The sequence below is a fragment of the Orbilia oligospora genome (assembly GCF_000225545.1).
Source record: "Orbilia oligospora ATCC 24927 unplaced genomic scaffold scaffold00080, whole genome shotgun sequence".
Classification (NCBI taxonomy): domain Eukaryota; kingdom Fungi; phylum Ascomycota; class Orbiliomycetes; order Orbiliales; family Orbiliaceae; genus Orbilia; species Orbilia oligospora.
In genome coordinates, this window is record NW_011645637.1 from 1,323,201 (window position 1) to 1,342,553 (window position 19,353).

At 50.8% G+C, this 19,353-nt stretch overlaps 1 protein-coding gene across 1 annotated transcript in view; it reads left to right on the forward strand.

The window, feature by feature from the left end:
- Window positions 1-537: 537 nt before the first annotated feature.
- Window positions 538-19,353, forward strand: part of AOL_s00080g372 (uncharacterized protein) — a gene marked incomplete at both ends in the record, with an annotated part of 38,325 nt that continues 19,509 nt past the window's right edge. The window contains 3 exons of the mRNA XM_011124747.1: window positions 538-4,073; window positions 4,391-12,909; window positions 12,967-19,320. Of these exons, the coding sequence (XP_011123049.1) occupies window positions 538-4,073; window positions 4,391-12,909; window positions 12,967-19,320 (18,409 nt within the window). The remainder of the gene's footprint in view (window positions 4,074-4,390; window positions 12,910-12,966; window positions 19,321-19,353) is intronic.

The following is a 19,353-nucleotide window of genomic DNA, read 5'->3' on the forward strand; positions in this document are numbered from 1 at the left end:
TTCCAGCAACCTGCCAACCGCGTGTCTTTTGCACTAATCCGCGACTCGGATTTGGACTTGGACTTGGCGATTTCCATTAACTACGACTTCGATTATCATCTATTTTCTCCTTTATTGTACTTCCACGATGTACTGCTTCAGCCTGCTTTGACCTGGCCGTCTTGATTGATTGATCGAATTGTTTATCCGTTGTTATCGTCGTTTATTATTGTCAAGGTATACCATCCCGCGATTTGAAGAACACTGACTGCTTTAGGACCCCCCATCCCGATATCCGTGACGTATTTCCTTTTACCGCGACTGGCGAAGTGTCGATTATTTTTACAAAGACCTCTTTCGCCTTCTATCATTTTATCTATTTTGTATGTTTCGAATCCTCCCTTTGCCTTGCCTCTCTTCGCTCTTTTGCGCGTGAGGAATATCACGGCTGTGTTGGTTGGTTGGTTGGTTAGTTAGCCGGCTGGTTATTGACAGGCATTTGAATTCGTGATTTATCTAGAATATCTTAATTATTTCGAAGCGTCTTCACACGGAACAATGTCGCGAAGACCCCCTCCCCAGGACCATTCGGCCTCGGCTAACGATGTGCCCACTGTCACTTCACCGGTGAATTCTTCATATCCTACTGGCATTCTGAGGCCTCCGCCGGCAAACCGTGCCATCAGTGAACCATTTGGCGGTTACGACGTCCCTGCTTCCTCCACTACCCCGAATGCTCGGCCGTTAAGATCTATTTTGACCAATCCGATTCCTCCGCCTTCGGTTCCTCGTGTCAGATTCTTGATTCCTCAGTCATCTACCGAAATCCGGGATCGTTTGGCTGGACGGGAAGGGTTGGTGGATTCTCCTGGTTCCACCGCATCCACCGCATCTAGAGATGGTGCATATTCGGATTCCGACCCGGAGCAAGAAGAACAGACGAGACAGCCGAGGCGGCCGAGCTCCAGCGAACCCCGTGATTTGAGTGATATCATTGGAAGGAGTGTACGTGGATTTGTGAAGAGAAACTTTGATCGGAATACTAGGACCCAGGAACAAGAACGAGAACGAGAACGGGATCCGAACCGAGGCTCTATTTCGAGAGGAGTGGACGAACAACCTTATAGAACTGGGAATAATGGGTCTCCCGCACAATCCGATACATCAGCTGTTATCACATCACCCGAACTGCGACGCGCTTCACTGGCTAATACGACTGGAAGAAACTCTCCGCTACAAAGATTTGGAGTAAGATCGATTAATGAACTTCGAAATGTTCCCTCGAGAGCTAGTACTCTTGATTCTATTACCCCGGAACCAAAACCTTCAAAACCTGAGGATTTGACGAAAGCGCCACCACCACCACAACCTCAATCACAAACATCACAACCACAATCGCGACCTCGTCCGGGATCGCCGATTAGACGTAAAAGTTCCGGTCATGATTCTTACCACGGACCTGGCCAAGCAGACACCTACTACTATGGTACGCCGTTCGCTGAGCAGGAGCCTGGTGTCTACTATGGCCCTCCACCGCCCAAGATGCCAACCCCTCCTCCGCCTCCAGCTATGGTTCCGCCAAAATATAAGCCTGGTGGCGGATCGGCGGCTGAATTCTATAACCCCGATAATGTGGATCCCGATGCCGCTATTCCCATTCAGGAGGGTTCGCAATACGAATTGACCATCACTACTGGCGCGGGTAAACCTGGACCTGGACCTCAACCACCACAACAATCGTCTGGGTCTTTCTTTGGTGGACCGATTACTGCAGAGCCGACCTCTTCGCTCCCTGGAGGGATTCCCGAGACTCCGATTAATGCATCCGCACCAACGTCGTTTTCAACCGCTCCATCGAACCCTAGTTATCCACCACAGACACAGGTACAACTTAGCTATGCTCCTCCTACGAAACCAGGCGCTCCGTTATCAAGCGTTAATGCAACTGGTGGAGCCACTATGACTACCGGAACGATGTCCGTTATTGACGCAGCGACGCTTGCCGAGATGGCATATGATCAATCACTTGCAAACCAGCAGCGCCCTACATCGACAACTACACCTTCAAATCTGGCCAACCTTCCGCCATTACCTCCATCTACCGCTCCTACTTATGCCAGTCCTTATGCACCACCACCACAGGCTATCAACACGAATATGCAGACGGTTGCCCCCCCTAGACCTTTAACCACCATGTCCCCTGTTCCTATTCAATCACCAGTTTTGGTAGCTCCTAGACCGCAGCACTCTTCAAACATGGTCCCTGCTATTGCGGCCGCTGCCGTTGCTGGAGGTGTTATCGGAGCAGCTGCTCATGCATCTCATTCACATTCCGCATCTATTTCTTCGCAAACATCCTACTCACAATCGTCTCAATCTTATATTCCTGCACCACCATCTCACCAACCTCCTCCACCACCTCCTTTGGCTAGTGTGACATCTCCCACTACAGGAAAACCAAAACCCCCACCCAAACCGGCAAAGCCATTGCTTCTTACAGGATTTCTTGGTGGCAAAAGACCATCGATTTCGAGCCCGACTGTTTCTCAAACAGGGTCTTCGGTTGGAGGTAAGATTCTTGCTACTGGATTGGTTGGTGCTACTGCAGCTGTTGCAACTGCGTTCGCTGGCCAATCTAGTGCTTCCGCATCATCTAAACCAAGCAACCTGCCCCCTCTTATCACGAACACCGTCGTAAAGCCATCATCATCATCATCATCATCATCTCATCATGGTAAAACTGCTGTTATTGTGGCTGGTACTGCTGCTCTCACCGTTGCCGCAGTTGCATCTCACAAGAAGGAAAAGGAGAAGGAGAAGGAAAAACAGAAGATTTCACAGAAGCCATCCGTAACCAGCTCCTCTTCAGGCGACGTAACTAGAATTCATGGCTTGAAGGGCAAGGCAAATTACAACAGACGATCGAATGATATCCGAGGAGTCAAGTTACCATCGGCGATGAATACTTTCGACAGTGCCTCCAGCAGTGATTTTCTGTTCGATACCGACGACGATTCTAGCTCGAGCTCGAGCTCTCATGGTAAGAGAAGGAAACACAAGGGAAATCACGACAAGAAGAAAGGTAAAAACCGTGCTGTCGAAGATCTTTCTTCGAGCCATTCATCTATGGACTTTGGAGGCGATGACACAATTGGGCGCTCAAGGGGAAATGCTAAGAGTTATGGAGCCCTCGGTGCTGCTACTACCGCTGCGATGGCTATCCCCGGAGTTGTTTCCGACCTCAACCATTCTGAAGACGAAGGATCATCTCCACGAAACCGACCAGGTTCTCATATGCGCAAAAAGTCGACCGACTCTGATTTGGCTTTTGGAAGAAGTGTTGGATCGAATGTCTCTGGTTATACGTCTGATTCGTCAATGTATTCGTCCAAGCAAAGCCCCGAAACCGGCACTGGATTTCAGTTCTGGGCTGTCCGAAACCGAACTGGGCGACGTAAGGCACGAAGGGTCAGCAGCCGTGATAGTATCAACAGCGTTAATAGCGCTTTGGGATTCGGGGACAGCAGTGACGAAAGCAAGCCTGGTAGCAAAGGGTGGCTTCGAAAGCGAGAATCCTTGGACTCTAATCTGGCCTTTGGACTTAGCAGCGCTAGCACTAGTCGACGAAGCAGTCTTGCCGGAATACGGGATCAGTACACAATTGAAGAAGAAGACGATGATGAATATGACAGAGATCGTAGAAAGAAAGACCAAGAATCTCCGACAATGATTAAGGCTGCGCTTGAAACTGCTGCTGCTTATACCGCCGCTGAAGCTGCTCGACGTAAGAGCCATGATAGACGACCAAGCGAAGGAATCATTGTTGCACCTGGGCATCGACTTATTACGGAAGAGCAGCGTATGGCAGATTACGAACGTTTGGACAGAATGAGACTTGAGGAACTGAAGAAGGATATCGCCCGACAGAAAGAAGCTGCCAGGCTCAGTGAACTTGAGAATGATCGAAAGGAGAAGGAGAAATTCGATCGAGAGCGAATGGAGAGACGACGTAAAGAGGAAGAATTCCGCAGGGAGAAGCAGTGGTTGATCGAAGAAGAAGAGAGGAGAGGGAGTATTCAGAGGCAGGTGACCCCGTTTTACTACTACTATTGATTGAGTTTGGTGTCTTGTTTTTTTTTGCTTTCTGTTTGGTTGCGCGCAATTGGATTTTCTTGTTTCCCTTGGTTGGATGTTTTAGCGACTGGTTTCATATTGGAGGATATTGGTACATATTCTATGTTTTTTGCGAACTCAAAAAGAAACGGAAAGGAAGAAGAAAAGTTCAGACTGCAACAGCGAAAAGAATTCCCTTCATTTTTTTGTGTACAGTTGTACATTATAAACGGCATTATTACCTAGATTTTTCGACCTTAATATCAACTCAAGCTAATTTTATATTGCGTATACGTAGACCACCACCGACCGACCCTCGTCGACCTTCTATTCAGCAACTTCAGCCTCAATCTTCTTCAGTACAGCGAGAATCAAAAGATGCAATCAAACAGTCTTCATCATCAGCAGCACTTTCGGTCAAACAGGCTTCATCGACTACTTCAATTAAACAGACAACGTCTACTAGTTCGACGACAGCTTCGACTGTTGCGAAGGCAGCTACTGCAGCAGCTATTGGCGCTGCGGCTGCAACTGTTATATTTCCCGGGAAGGGAAAGAATAAGGAAAGCGACTCTAGCTCGACAAGTACCAGTGAAACCGACAGTAGTATTAGTCCTCTGGTTGATGATACGACTTCATGGAAAGGGAAGAAAACGGAAGGACGGGTCACTTTTCACGATGATAAGGAAGCGCAGAAGGAACTTGCCAATAAATCTTCCAATGTTGGAAAGGTTGCTGGGGCTATTGCTACTGCTGCTGTTGTCTCTGCGGTTGCTTCGACTGTTTTAGAAGAAAGAGAACGTGGGAAGGAGAATGCTCCCAGCAGGATCAAGAGTCCTGAAGTTCGACCTGATTCTAGACGTATGAGTACCATTGAACAACAGCAACAGCCGCCACCAAGTCGGATCATGGGACCTGAAGGACGAGGAGATCCAAGACGATACAGTACTTTTGACCCACCGAGGATTAAGAGTCCGGAAGGGCTTGCGGATCCGAGGCGATATAGTGCTGTTGAGACTTCTAGAGATCCTAGACGAACTGGCCCTGGTCCTGTTGGTCCTGAACCTCAGAGGGGATTTGTACCCGTTCCTTCTGCTATGGGAAGGGGTGGTCCTCCGCCGCCAGGATGGGGTCGTGGACAACCTCCGCCACCTGGTGCTCCAATGAATATGGGCAGAGGTGGACCTTTACCACCTGGTGCTCCTGTTAATATGGGACGAGGGGGACCTCCACCACCTGGGGCTCCTTTCAATAATGGTCGAGGGGGACCTCTACCACCTGGTGCTCCTGTTAATATGGGTCGGGGAGGACCTCCACCGCCTGGTGTTCCTGTTAATATGGGTCGAGGGGGGCCTCCACCACCTGGTGCTCCTATGAATATTGGTCGAGGGGGACCTCCACCAACTGGTGCTCCTATGAATATGGGACGGGGTGGGCCTTTGCCGCCTGGCGCTCCTACGAATATGGGACGGGGTGGACCTCCACCGCCTGGAATGATTCCTTCGAACATTGGACGAGGGGGACCTTCACCACCTGGAGCTCCTGTCAATATGGGTAGAGGAGGGCCTCCGCCACCTGGATATATTGGAAGAGGAGGACCTTTACCACCTGGTGCGCCTCCAATCGTTGGACGTGGGGGACCTTCGCCTCCTGGTCCACCTTCAAATATTGGACGAGGCCAGCCACCTCCAAATTATCGCCCTGGACCTCCACCGCAAATGGGACCACCACCAAGAGATGGAAGGCCCGAACCTCCCAGAGACGCAGGACAAGAATCAAGAGACGGAAGACCCGGACCTCCTCCACAGCAACTACCACCTCAACAACAGCGACCACAACAACCTATGTTCGGAGTTGGTCGTGGACAACCACAGCAGCCTATGGTCGGAGTTGGCCGTGGACAACCACCGCAAGGATATGGCCGGGGCCGTGGGGAACCTCCATTGCCCGGTGTATTCGCCTACAGTCATGGACCACCAGTAGAAGGGCACGGACGTGGACGTGGTGAACCTCCACAACCTGGTATGCCGTACGGCCGAGGACAACAAATACCACCACAAGGATGGGGCCGTGGAAGAGGTGATATGCCGCCACAACCTGGAACTCCCGGATCTTATCAACAACGACCGCCCCCTCCACCGACAAGCTCGAGCCCGGCTACTAGAGATGCTGAAATGGAACGTAGGAAAAGTCAGGGTACTACACTTGGTGATGTTGTTACTGGCGGACTTATTGGTGCTGGTGCTGCAACTGCTGTTGTTGCTATGATGAATAGTAGTAAGTCTAACGACGAAGAGAAGGGGGGGAGAAGATGGGATGATGAGGAGCGTGAACGTAGATATCGAGAGGAGGATGATGATATTCGACGAAGGAGAGAGGATGATGATAGACGACGTAAGGAAGAGGAAAGGCGTAGACGGGACGAGGAAGAAGAAGAGGAGGAAGAGGAAAGGAGAGCCGCCGCTGCCGCCGCCGAATTAGAACGACAAAGACAAGTTAAAGCCGAAGAGGAACGTCGAGCTGGACTCAGGATCGAACAGGAACAACGACAGGTCCGAGAACGTGAGGAAGCCGAACGGATTAGACTTGCGGAAGAAGCACGATTTGCGGAACAATCTAGACTAGCGGAATTGGCAAGACAACAACGTATACGCGAAGCTGAAGAAGCTAGACAAACAGAGTTGATCCGACAGCGACGTGTTCGTGAAGTAGAAGAGGCTAGACTTGCAGAGGAAGCTAAGCTTGCAGAAGAAGCTCGACTAGCTGAACAGGCCAGACTTGCGGAACTAGCACGACAACAACGTATCCGTGAAGCCGAGGAGGCTAGACAAGCAGAGTTCATCCGACAGCGACGCATTCGTGAGGCTGAAGAGGCTAGGCAAGCAGAGGAAGCCAGACTTGCGGAACAAGCTCGACTCGCAGAGTTGGCACAACAACAACGTATCCGTGAAGCTGAAGAAGCCAGGCAAGCAGAGCTAATCCGGCAGCAGCGTATCCGTGAAGCCGAAGAAGCTAGACTTGCGGAAGAAGCTAGGGTCAGGGCAGAAGAACAACGACAACGACAATTACGAGCTGAAGAAGAAGAAGAAGAAAGAGCTAGAATTGCTGAGGAAGAAAGGATTCGTGCTGAAGAGGAAGCTCGCAGACGTGCCCTGATTGAGGCTGCCCGACAACGCGAGGCCGAGCGATTGACAAGGATCAAAGCTGAACGTGAGGCTCAAATTCGTGCTGCGGAGGAAGCAGAGGCTAGAAGGAGGGAGGCTGAAGAGGCTGAAATGAGAAGAAGAGAGGCTGAAGAAGCAGAGTGGAGGAAGCAAGAAGAAGAGAGGAAGAGGAGAGAAGTTGAGGCCGCTGCTGCCGCCGCCGCCGTTGCTGCCGCCGCCGCTCTAGCAAAAGAAAGAGAAGATAGACGCCGACGTGAAGAAGAAGAAGCCGAAGCTGCTCGTTTGGCCGCTGAAGAACTAAAACGACAAGAGGAGGAAGAGGCAGAACAAGCGAGATTAGCAGAGGAACAGCGTCTTGCTGAAATCCGAGAACGACAAAGGCTTAGACAAGAACGTAGGCGCCGTGAACAGGAAGAGCAACAGCGACGGTATGAAGAGGAACAAGCTCGTCTGGCTGAAGAAGCTGAAAGGCAAAGATTCTACGAGGAGGAACAAGCACGTTTGGCGGAAGCTGAACAACATCGACAATATCAAGCCGAACAAACCAGACTTGCTGCTGAAGCAGAGGCTAGGAGACAATATGAAATCGAGCAGCATAGGATTTATGAAGAGGAACAAGCTCAACTTGCCGCTGAAGCCGAAGCCGAAGCACGCCGCCAATATGAGAGGGAACAAACCCGCATCGCTGCAGAAGCTGAAGCCCGCCGTCGGTATGAGGAAGAGCAAGTTCGTCTCGCTGCAGAAGCTGAAGCGCATCGACAATACCAGGCTGAACAGGCTAGACTTTCTGCCGAAGCTGAAGCTCACCGTCAATACGAAGAAGAACAAGCCCGAATCGCTGCGGAAGCTGAAGCCCACCGTCTATATGAAGAGGAGCAAGATCGTCTCGCTGCGGAAGCTGAAGCACGTCGACAATATCAAGCAGAACAGGCTCGTCTCGCCGCTGAAGCTGAAGCGCGCCGTCAATATGAGGAAGAACAAGATCGACTTGCTGCTGAAGCCGAGGCACGAAGGCAGTACGAAACCGAACAGCGTCGACTTTATGAAGCTGAACAACACCGACTTTATCAGATTGAGCAAGCTCGTCTTGCTGCTGAGGCTGAAGCACATCGACAATATGAAGAGGAACAAACTCGTCTCGCTGCCGAAGCCGATGCTCGACGTCAGTATGAAGAAGAACAAGCGCGCCGTCAGTACGAAGAGGAGCAAGTTCGTCTCGCTGCTGAAGTTGATGCCCGTCGTCAATATGAAGAGGACCAAGCTCGCCGTCAATACGAGGAGGAACAGGCTCGCCGCCAATATGAGGAGGAACAAGCTCGCCGCCAATATGAGGAGGAACAAGCCCGTCGCCAGTATGAGGAGGAGCAAGCTCACCTTGCCGCCCAAGTCGAAGAGCGCCGACAATATGACCTTGAGCAAACCCGTCTCGTTGAGGCTGAACATCGTCGTATCTACCAAGAAGAAGAAGCCCGTCGAACTGCTGAAGCTGAGGAGCAAGAACACCGACGTTATCAAGAAGATCAAGCCCGTCTTGAGCAACAACGATATGATAATGCTATGCGAGAAGAGTCCGACCGCCAACGTCAAGCCCATCAAATTTACGAACAGCAAACCCGAGATGCACAGGGAGCAGAGCGAAAATCTGTTGACGAACGCCGCATGATCGAGGAAGCTCAATCTAGACAACGAGACATCGATGAACATGAGGCTAGTGTTACCACTGCTGCTGCTCTTGCTGCTGCGACCGCCGCCGCCGCCGCCTTGGCTGAAAAGGAGCGCCGCAAGCGAGAATCTCGTGAAGCTGCTCGTCTCTTTGCTGAACAGGAAGCCGAACGCATCCGCAAGATCGAAGAAGAGGAACAAAGGCTCGAGGAAGAAGCTGAAGCCCAACGCCAAGAAGAGTACAAACGCATGCAGGAACGTGAAGCCGCTCGCATTTATGCAATTCAAGAAGCAGAACGTCTCCGTCAAATTAGAGAAGAAGAAGAAAGGATTGCCGCTGAAGAAGCTGAAGCACGTCACCAACAGGAGCTTATTCGCCAACAATATGAAGCTCAACAGCGACAAATGGAAGAAGAAGAGGAGCGTCAACGACTCTACCACATTGAACTTGCTAATCGCGCGGAAGAGCGTCGTCAATTAGAACTGGCTAAGCGTCGTGTCGAGGAAGAGAATCTTCGTCGTCTTGAATTAGAACAGGAAGAGCAGCGAGAAAAGGAACGCCGTGAGAGGGATGCTGAGGCTCGGGAAGAACGGGAGCGGGTTCGTCGTGCCGTGGCAGAAAAGCGTCGCCAACAACAAGAATATGAAGCGCACAAGGCCCGTGAACGTGAAATCGAACGACAAAGACAAGAAGCTGAAGCCGAGCAACTCCGACGAGAGGAACTTGAACGGCAGAGACAGCTAGAAGAAGAAGAGGCAGTGGCACTTGCTGCTGCTGAAGCTGCTCGACTTGTGGAGGTTGAAAGACAACGTCAAGAAGAAGAGGAACGTCTGGCGGAAATCGAACGACAACGGCAGATTGAAATTGAGTTACAGCGACAAGCTGAGATCGAGGCTCAACATCTTGCGGAGCTTGCGGCTGCCGAAGAGGAGCGCGCCAGGCAAGAAGAACTCGAACGACAACGACAACTTGAAATCCAACGACAAAATGAAGCCAGGCTCGAACAAGAACGCCTTGCTGCCGAAGCTGAACAGATCCGCCAAGCTGAGATTTTTCACCTACAACAAGAAGAGGAATTTGCTCGAAAAGCCGAAGAAGAACGTCTTCATCTACAGCGCATTGCTGAGGAGGAGGCCGAGCATGCCCGCCTCAGACAGCTTGCCCTACAACGTGCTTTGGAGCTTGAAGAGCAGGAACGTGTTCGACAAGAAGAAGAGCGACTCCGCCATGAAGAGTTCTTGCGACAACAGGCACTTGAAGCTCAGCGAATTGAAGAAGAGGAGCGGAGACGTAGAGAGGAGGAAGAAGAAGAACGGAGACGTAAAGAGGAGGAAGAAGAATTCTTGCGACGACAAGCCGAAGAAGCCCGACAACGTGAAGAGGAAGAGAGACTTACCCGCGAACGCCAAGAAGAAGAGCATAAGTCGAGGAATAAGTTGTTGTTTGGAGCTATCGCTGGCGGTGCAGCCGCTTTCGCAGCTGATAAGGTTAGGCGTCGCATCGAGCGCGAAGAGCAGGAAGCTGCCGCCGCACGCCAGAGGGAGATCCAAGAACAACAACGTCGGGAACGTGAAGAGCAAGAACGGATTGCCGCTGAAGCCCGCCAAAGGGAAATCGAAGAACAAGAACAGCGCAATCGTGAGGAACGGGAAAGATTTGCTCGGGAGGAAGCTGAAAGAGAGGAGCAGGCTGAAGAAGAGCGCCGCCGAAATCGCCAAATTCGTAAGAAGAATAGAGCTCTTGGAAGACAGATGTATCAAGCTCGGGATGAACAAGAAAATACTTTTGCTGCTATCATCACTTCCCCAGAGGACGACCGTCGTGCGCAGTTTTCTAATTTCATGCAGAATACAGCACTGGCGAGACAGCGCATTGAAGCCGAACAGGAACGCCAACGAGCAGACGAAGAAGCAAGACTTAGAGCAAAAGAAGAAGAAGAAACCAGGTTAGCGGAAGAAGCTAGACTCAAAATGGAAGAGGAAGCCAGAGGAAAACAAGTTGATCGTGAAGCAGAAGGTTTAGCAGCAACGGCTGTCACTTCTGTCGAGCGAGATGCGGAGTCTTCGTCTACTTCAGATGACGAATCAGACAGCGCCCCAGCTGATGGCGAGGGAATGTTTGCTTTCTTGCGTCGGAAGGGTGGTCTGGGTGCTGCCACGTCAGTATTAGTCCCGGCTGCTATAATTGGTCAAGACTTGGCAGAGACTTTCAAACAGCGTCCCCCGTCGCCCGAGTTCCAAGCTGCAGATAAGCCTAGTGTCCCAAGCTCTCCAACAAGCTACCATATGCCTGGTGGGTTTATCGATGGCGAAAGCTCTGACCGGGAATTGCCTGTCGAGGAAGAAGATATGGCTGCAGCACCTCCTACATCTGCAGTGGAATCTGCCGCCGAGCCTGCTCTGCATGAACCCATGTCCGTGGAAGAGGAATATAAAGATATTAACGCTGAGGTACTTGCTGAAATTGGAACTGATTCTTCTGAGGCAACGCCAATTGAAAAACCTCACGTTGAAGTCGAAGTACCTCTTGAGACCCCGGTTATTGGTATCGTGGATAGGTCGCTGCCTGCCGAAGAGCCCGTGTCAAGATTTGTCATGCAGACCGAACCCGGATTCCTGCAGAAAGACTTGGACATCTCTTCGCTCATCGAAGCCGCATTAGCCACACCTATAGCAGACGCTGATTCTGTAGTCCCAGTCCCTGAAATTGAGGTGCCGCAGCTCCCACAACCCGTCGCCGAGTCGGTTTCTGAAGCCCCACTTCTTGCCGCTGAGTCTGTTCCTGCATCTCCGTTTATTGAAGCAGAAGCTCGTGAAGGTTTGCCTCAACTTAGCACTGAAGAGTTCCCAGAGGTACCTGTTTCTGAAGCTGAGCGGGAGCTTAACCATATAGAGCCATTCGCGCAACCGATTGAACAAGAGGTTGAGGTTGTCCGAACACCCCACTCTGCCGCACAACTTCTTGGACTTGCCGCTGCCGCTGCCGCTACACACGCAATCATTGAAGACACCAAAGAAACAGAATCACCAGTGCCACCAGTGGATATCCAAGTGTCTCGCGCATCTACGCCTTCTTCCTCTGAAAGACATATTGAGGAGGAGCGGGATGAACACGTGCTTGGCAATCTAGGTTCTGCACCAGCGTCCGCACCAGCATCTGCGCCGGCCAGCCCATTATTAACTTCTTCTGCGCCTCATTCAGCCCCGTCGTCTCCTGAGTCTACTCCTGCTGATATCACTGATTCTCCTGAGATCGAAGATTGGGCCCCGCGTCGTCGTGATAGGCGTCGCAGGAGTGTTGACAGAACCGATTTTAACCCACCTGCACTCCCGCCTAGTTTCTCTCGCATTGATACTGCAGATTTCGCAGCAATACATGGAATTGAAATCGAACCTGCTATTTCATCAGAGCCAAGTCACCCTCATCTGACACCTGGTGGGCTTCCAATTCCCAAGCTGATGCTCACATCACCAACAGCTTCATATGCCGGTTCGTCGAGAGCACACAGTGAACAAGGCGATACGTTTGAACATGAAGAAGAGGAAGAGCATCAACACAATCAGGACGACGTACCCGATGTATTCGAAGACCATCACGAATATCCTGCAGATTTAGAGCGTGCTATTGAGGCTGCACCTGTTGTAACTGGCGATGAGCATATTGAACACTTCCCCGAACGGTACGACCTGCAACTACAAGAGTTTTCGGAGAAATTTGGATCGCCACAGGAATCGGAACATATCAGTCCTGCTGGTGGGTCTCCCGATGATCTAAAACTGTTGAATAAAAGCCCTCTGTATAGAATGTCTGGATGGATTGATGCATTACCTGTTCTGGCGGAGGAAATCGAGGAGGATGAAGTTCATCATGAAAGAGAAGGAAAAAACAAGGACATGGCAGACGATGATGTTATTGTACAAGATTCAGCTAGCGCATCTCGTGAGTTGGAGCCATTGTCACCTGTTGGTCTTGGAATTGATCACACTGGTGGTGAGGTCCCCGAATTGTTTTCGACGCAAGTTATCGAAGCTAACAAAGAAGTCAAAGCTATCACCACGTCTGAAGTTGAAGGAAGAGAGCTACAAGATCCTATTGTTACTGGCGATATGGATGAGGATGTCGAAGAGGAGATTGTGCTTGCCAATGAACCATCTTATATCCCCTCCACCGGAGACATCCCTCGATACCCTGTCGGCGACATTGACAACCTTGATAGCCCGGTGCCATCTGGACTCCCGCCTGTTTCGGAGGACGACTACCTAGACACCTATCAGTCTAGGGTGAAGGACTTGACAAATAGCTTCCCTGAAAACTCCCACGACGACAATGGTCTGCCCGTTGTAGATGTGAACAATACTCCTGAGATCGACAATAGTATCGAGAGCCGACGTCCACACGGGTATGTTCGGTCAATAGCATCCGACGAAGGAGGGGAGGATCGAGGATTAGAAGTTGTTGAATCCGAAACTCGAAAATTGGAAGATACAGCGTCAGTTATACCGGCTGAAGTTACATTACCGGCTGATTCTGGTATCGTCCCTATTGCGGAGCCGCAAACGAGAGTTTTGGAAGACGTATTGGTTGATGCCGAGTCTGCCGAAGCCCCAGAGATTTCTCTGCCAATTGAGGCTTCCGTTGCCAGGCCCTTCACACCTACAGATGTTGGAAGCGATCATGAAGAACAGGTTCCATTGCCAATTAGCTCCCCTGCTTCGCCTGCTCCCACTTTGCCTATTTCTGATCAAATCACCACTATGCCAATTACTGCTGAGGAGGTCAGAGAGGAATCACCGGAATTATTGGCTAGGACGTTGCCTATAGATCAGGTTGCAACTGTGTCCCCTATCCTTGCTGAAACTGTCACAGAGGAAGCCAAACCTTTGGAAGAGTCTGACATGTCGCCACCAACCCACCTACCACTGGTTTCTGGAAAAGAAGCTTCACCAGAGGACTTCGCTGTCGAGGAACTACAACAGCCAAACGAACTTCCAAAAAAGCTGGTCGAGTCGCCACCACAACAGTCTTCACGGTTTTTCGGAATCGGGTCAGGCTGGGGCCTACGAAGGTTTACACCACCATCACTTTTTGGAGGTTCTCGACAACAACCCAAACCTGTTTTAGATACCGCTGAAGCGATCCGTCAAGACGCTGCATCTATAGCCGTATCTGATTCCATCGACGTGGGAAGCGTGACTAGCCGAGGTTCCTTATCGCCAACGAGTCGTTCATTTAGGGAAGCACCAATCGCAGCAAATGTTCCAGCACCTCCATCTATTTTGGAATCAATTGATGAGTCGGAGCACCTCAAAACTCCAACCATGGCACCAAGAAATGTCGCTGAAGTGGTTGAGCCCTCGCCTCTTTCCCCTGTGGTTGAGCCTGAAACACCTCAATTTGAAGAGGCTAGACCAACATGGGATGAAGCTGCTGTAGAACAACTCCCTGGATCACCTTCTCTCCGTTCGACAATAAGGACACCACCTCAAAACTATGGCGGTGCTAGTGTTACTGGATTACCTGAGTCTCCAACCCAATCGCGAACTCCTGCCGCAAGTATGCGTGTGACCTTAGTCCCTGGACCAGATGGCAAACTCAAACTTGATATTAGACGACAAGAACCGAGCATTGCGCAACCTGTTCAACCATCCGTGCAGGAGGAGCAAGCAATTGGCCAATACTATTCGGCATACCCGCAAGTTCCAGCTGAAAATTATAATTTGCCTGCATCCCCACCTCCGCCATCCATAGCGTCTATTTCTGAGGCCACCCATGGATATTATCCACCAGTACCACCTAGTGTTATGGAAAGTATTCATCCAGTGGAAGAATTTGTAGCCCCGTCTTATCTCCCTCGCCGGTCCACGAAGAGGTCCATAGCTTCCGAGGCACTCACATCCATTTCTCAGTCACAATCTACCCAACCATTGCCATATGAGCAACAAGACGTGAGCCAACTTCCAGTATCTCAATATGAAAGGCCGGTTTCGTCGGGGTATATCCCTGCTCAGCCACAGATACTCGAGACTTACCCAGAGACCTACAACCTCCCCGCATCACCACCGCCGCCGTCCCTACCATCTGTTTCTGAGGCTCTTAACTATCCCTCAGTGCCACAAAGTGTCGTGGATTCACATATCTCTCTTGCTCCATCTTACCCCCCGGTACTGTTATCAAGGGGACCTCCTTCTTTTGATACATACGACCTTGCTTCGAAATATCCATCACTCTATGCACCACTTTCTACAGGCACTTCAGTTCCCGAGCCTCCAAGATATGACTTACCGGACTCCCAGCCAGCATCTCTGGCCTCCGAGGCTGCTAGTTTTCCATCTTTGCCACACACAGCTCAACATTCGTCTCTACCATCACAACAAATGTCCCAACAACCTTCATACATGCCCTCACGTGCTTCTAGAAGCTCAAAGCCGCAGTATCTTAGAGATATTCCCGAGACCGCTTCCGAGCATCACCAATCACTGCCTCAGTCAGCTTCTCATCAATCACAAAGTATTCCTGTTACTCCATATTACGGCGTAGATCCATACACTACTGGCCTGCCAAGTTCCCCCGAGTACCTTCAACGAAGGTTGCCATTGAGGAAAGAAACACCCTTGGGTGGGCGCATTGAGCTCCCTGGATCCCCAGATCCCGAAGTGCTAAGAGGGTCTCCGGAGCTTAGAAGAGGATCTATTGGATATGCTCATGACATTCAACTCCCACCGTCTCGAATTGGCGAACGGGCTTCTACAGCTTTCGAACCAGATAGGCTCCAGTTGGCTCCAATCGCAGTGTACCCTGCGGCCGCGGCTGAGCAAGTTTTATCGACATCTCCGACATCTCCAATCAAAAAGCCAAGAACACCATTCGAGGAGTTCGGTGCAAGATCTCGACAGTCACGGGCTCAAACGCCGCCAATACATCCCAAGTCCCCGTTCCAGGATTTGTTGAAATCACCGAGACGTGCTGCTGAGCCTACATCTGAGTCTGGATCGTCAACCCTCCCAATTGTTGGTGAAATTGAAGCATTGAGCGACCTTTTACCTATCGATAATGGCGAACTTGCTACTCCTACTGAATCTCAATTGGAAGCGTACCCACTTGCCGAGAAACCGTCCCAGCCGGAGGCTTACTCTATAGAAAGGTCAATTGAAGCATCCGAGGCTACTGACACGGAGGCTTTCGAAACTCCAAGGCCTGGAATGTCGCCGGTTTTAGAGAGCGACGAGGACGAGCCCTTCAACCCACGTGCGGTGCTACTTCAACTTGCCGAGCCACCGCAGGAATCTACAACGCCAGCCCAATCTCCGCCTCAGTCTCCATCAAGTATCCCAGTATCTTCGGATGGTATAAGATCAATTACTGAAGAGAAGAGTGTACAACTGGAACCAGCGCCCACTGAGTCTGAAATTACCCTAGAAACTCCCCAAGCTGTTAGCGAACCCAACGAAAAGGGATCTGTTACTGAGGAAGTTACTATACCAGTACCGGTGGACCAGGAAAAATCGGAGACAGAGTCGCCCAAGCCTGCTGAACCCAATACTATAGCTGACGCGCAAGCCCGGGGTGGTAAATGGTGGAGATGGCCATCTTGGTCGGCGCCACCAGCACAAACCACACCAACACTACCCCCACCTACGGAACCAGTTGTACAGACGATTTCCAAGGAAGCGAAACCTGCAGTCGAGGCCCCAGCTTTAATCGAGTCTGAGAAATCCCTAGATGCTGATCTTCCAGTTAAAGAGGCATCGGTAGTCGAAACAAACCTGATTCCTGATGTTCCAGTCACAAGAGAATTGAACGAAAAACAGGTATCCCCTGTGAGTGGCATGATGTCTCCTGCTATGACTTCACTTCCCTTTGAATCCCTTCCGCATCGCCCAAAGAGTCGTTCCCACATCCCTAGCGAACTCCCTTTAGTCAAGGCGGCAAGCCCCTTCGTTCCCCGCAGCGAACGAGTTCAAGTTGAATCACCAATTACCCCACGGCCTAATCGCCCACGATATTCGTCAATTGCGTCGGTTGCCCCATCCGAGGTAGAGGAACCCGAAGAGTCAAATCAACCCTCACCTCAAGTCATCCGCCGGGCCCGATCACCGTCTAACGCTTCCGCATCCATTTACGGCGACGATGAGGCCTTACAACCACCGCCTAGTCCAGCTCTTTCGGCAAGATCCACTCGAAGCTCTCGCCACATGGAACGTGGTCGGCGTGTATCTGAATTGCAGTATGCGGGAGACATTTCTAGAGAAGGCTCTTTGCGCGAGCGACGTCATTCCCGGCATTCGGTTCTTACCGATGATGGTGATTCGCTTCCTTCCGGGGCCCCACGTGAAGCTCGATCGAGGTATTCAGTTACTAGCGACCATGGTGCACCCGATGTCGTAAGATATGCGTCCTCGGATACCACACACACACCAGCTGGGTCTGCGAGGGAGAAGCCTCGATCTCGTAAGCCAATTTTGCTCGATGACGAGTCATTTATATCCCCGCGCACTGAAAGAGACAAAGCGAGACGCCCATCAAGCTCTAGACATTCACACCGGGAATTGCCAGATGAAAAAGAAGATATTTCTTTGCTTTCGCCTGAAATTGAACGCGGTGGGAAACATAAAGAACACAAGGAACGTCGCCATCGTTCCCGTAGCCGAGACAGTCGGGTCCAAGATGTCGAAGGGTTCGATGATGCCATGTCCGTCGCATCCGCCAAAACCGACCGTAGCTCTCGCCACCGCCACAGAGAACATAAGCACCGCGAAGACAAGGAGCAGAAGGAACATAAGGAGCATAAAGATCATAAGGAACATCGGGAACATCGGGAACACCGTCATAGCCGTGATGAAGATGATACCGCATCACTTTACTCAAATAAAAGCTCAAGACATCGACATCGAGACAGTGATGCAGGCTCTATCCAAGAACATCGTCTTTCGCTAGGCGACATTCCTGATGACCAACAGTCTAATATTTCATCAAGTAGTCGAAGAAGCTCCCATCACCACCGCAGACATCATTCGCGTTCTAGTAGGCACGAGGATGATCGTGCTGAAACACGGACTCCAGCGATTGAAGATGAAGCGGCAGCTGTCTCGCCAACACGGGATAGTAGCTCTCATCGTCACCGCCGTAGTTCGAGTAGGGAACATCGTCATAGGCGCACTTCAACAGTAGCTGAGGATGAACCCGACACTTCTTCCCATCGGGAAAGAAGATCGTCACACCACCGCTCACGGTCCTCAGTGTCGGCTCGAGATGTAGAGGAAATTGAACCACTTGAAAAGAAATCTCGACATTCGCGAACTCCTAGCCATGATATCGACTACGGTCCTTCTCGTCTGACACCTTTGGGTATCGCAACATCTTCCCAGGCACCAGGTCAGAGAAGGGTTGGGTCCACACACGCCTATAATCCAGACATGCTGTCGACTGCCTCTCGAGAATCCCGCCGCCGCCGCCCCAGTATCTCGTCAATCTTCGAGCGTCCAGAAGAAGAAAGGGTGATAACGCCGGCTCCCTCGAGATCTCGGCCGCCCAGTGCTCTTTCGGATCGTGCCAGAGCGCCCGAAGACTCTTCTGCATATACGGTAGAAAAGCCGCAGGTATTTGAAGTTCCTCCCCTCAACATGTCGGCACAATCATTGAGAGGTGGCGTACAGCTTGCTTCTCCTCCTACCCCTACTGCCCAGAAAGAAGATCAAGAACAAAACCAAAAAAAGGACAACCCCACGGTGCGCTCAAGTTCCAGAAAATCTGTTCCTAACGCTCGCAACGTGCAACAATTAGAAGAAGAAGGTTCGCGACCTGTAGACCCATTCCTTTTTCTCGAGTCTCCTAGTCCATCTTCTGTTCCGCCTCCCCTCCCTTCAAGCTTACCTATTCAAGATGAGCCTTTTTTGCAAAGGCCTTCCCATAGCCCTGCCCGCATGATATTAGATGTTCGGCCGAGACGAAAACGAGATATACACAATTTTTTACGAACCTTCAATGCATCTGAAGAAAATTTGTCACCTTACGATCTTCCCCAAATTCCCCACGACGATGACGACGAGCGCAATTTGTCTTTTGTTACTTCAAATTTTGATTTCGTACCTACATACCCACGCCATACCGCTCTTTACAATTTACCACCCATCCCAAGTAGTAAGGGTTCTATTATTTCTCAAAGGGTTTCTACTTCATCGCCACCACATCCAAGAGCAGCCTTTGTCGGTGAATCTGAGCAGATAAGCAACCAAACGCTGCCTGCCGAACTACACAATATTCGACTTCCAAGGAGTACCGTTGCTTCTCCACTCCCAGAAACCTTTTTTGAACAACCGCATTCTTTCACTACGCCAATTCTCCCCGCTGAGGATAGACATTCACCTATTTTTATACCAACACTCTCAAGTACTCCGAATTTTGGTAATGACCCTTTCAAAGCGAAGTATATATGCT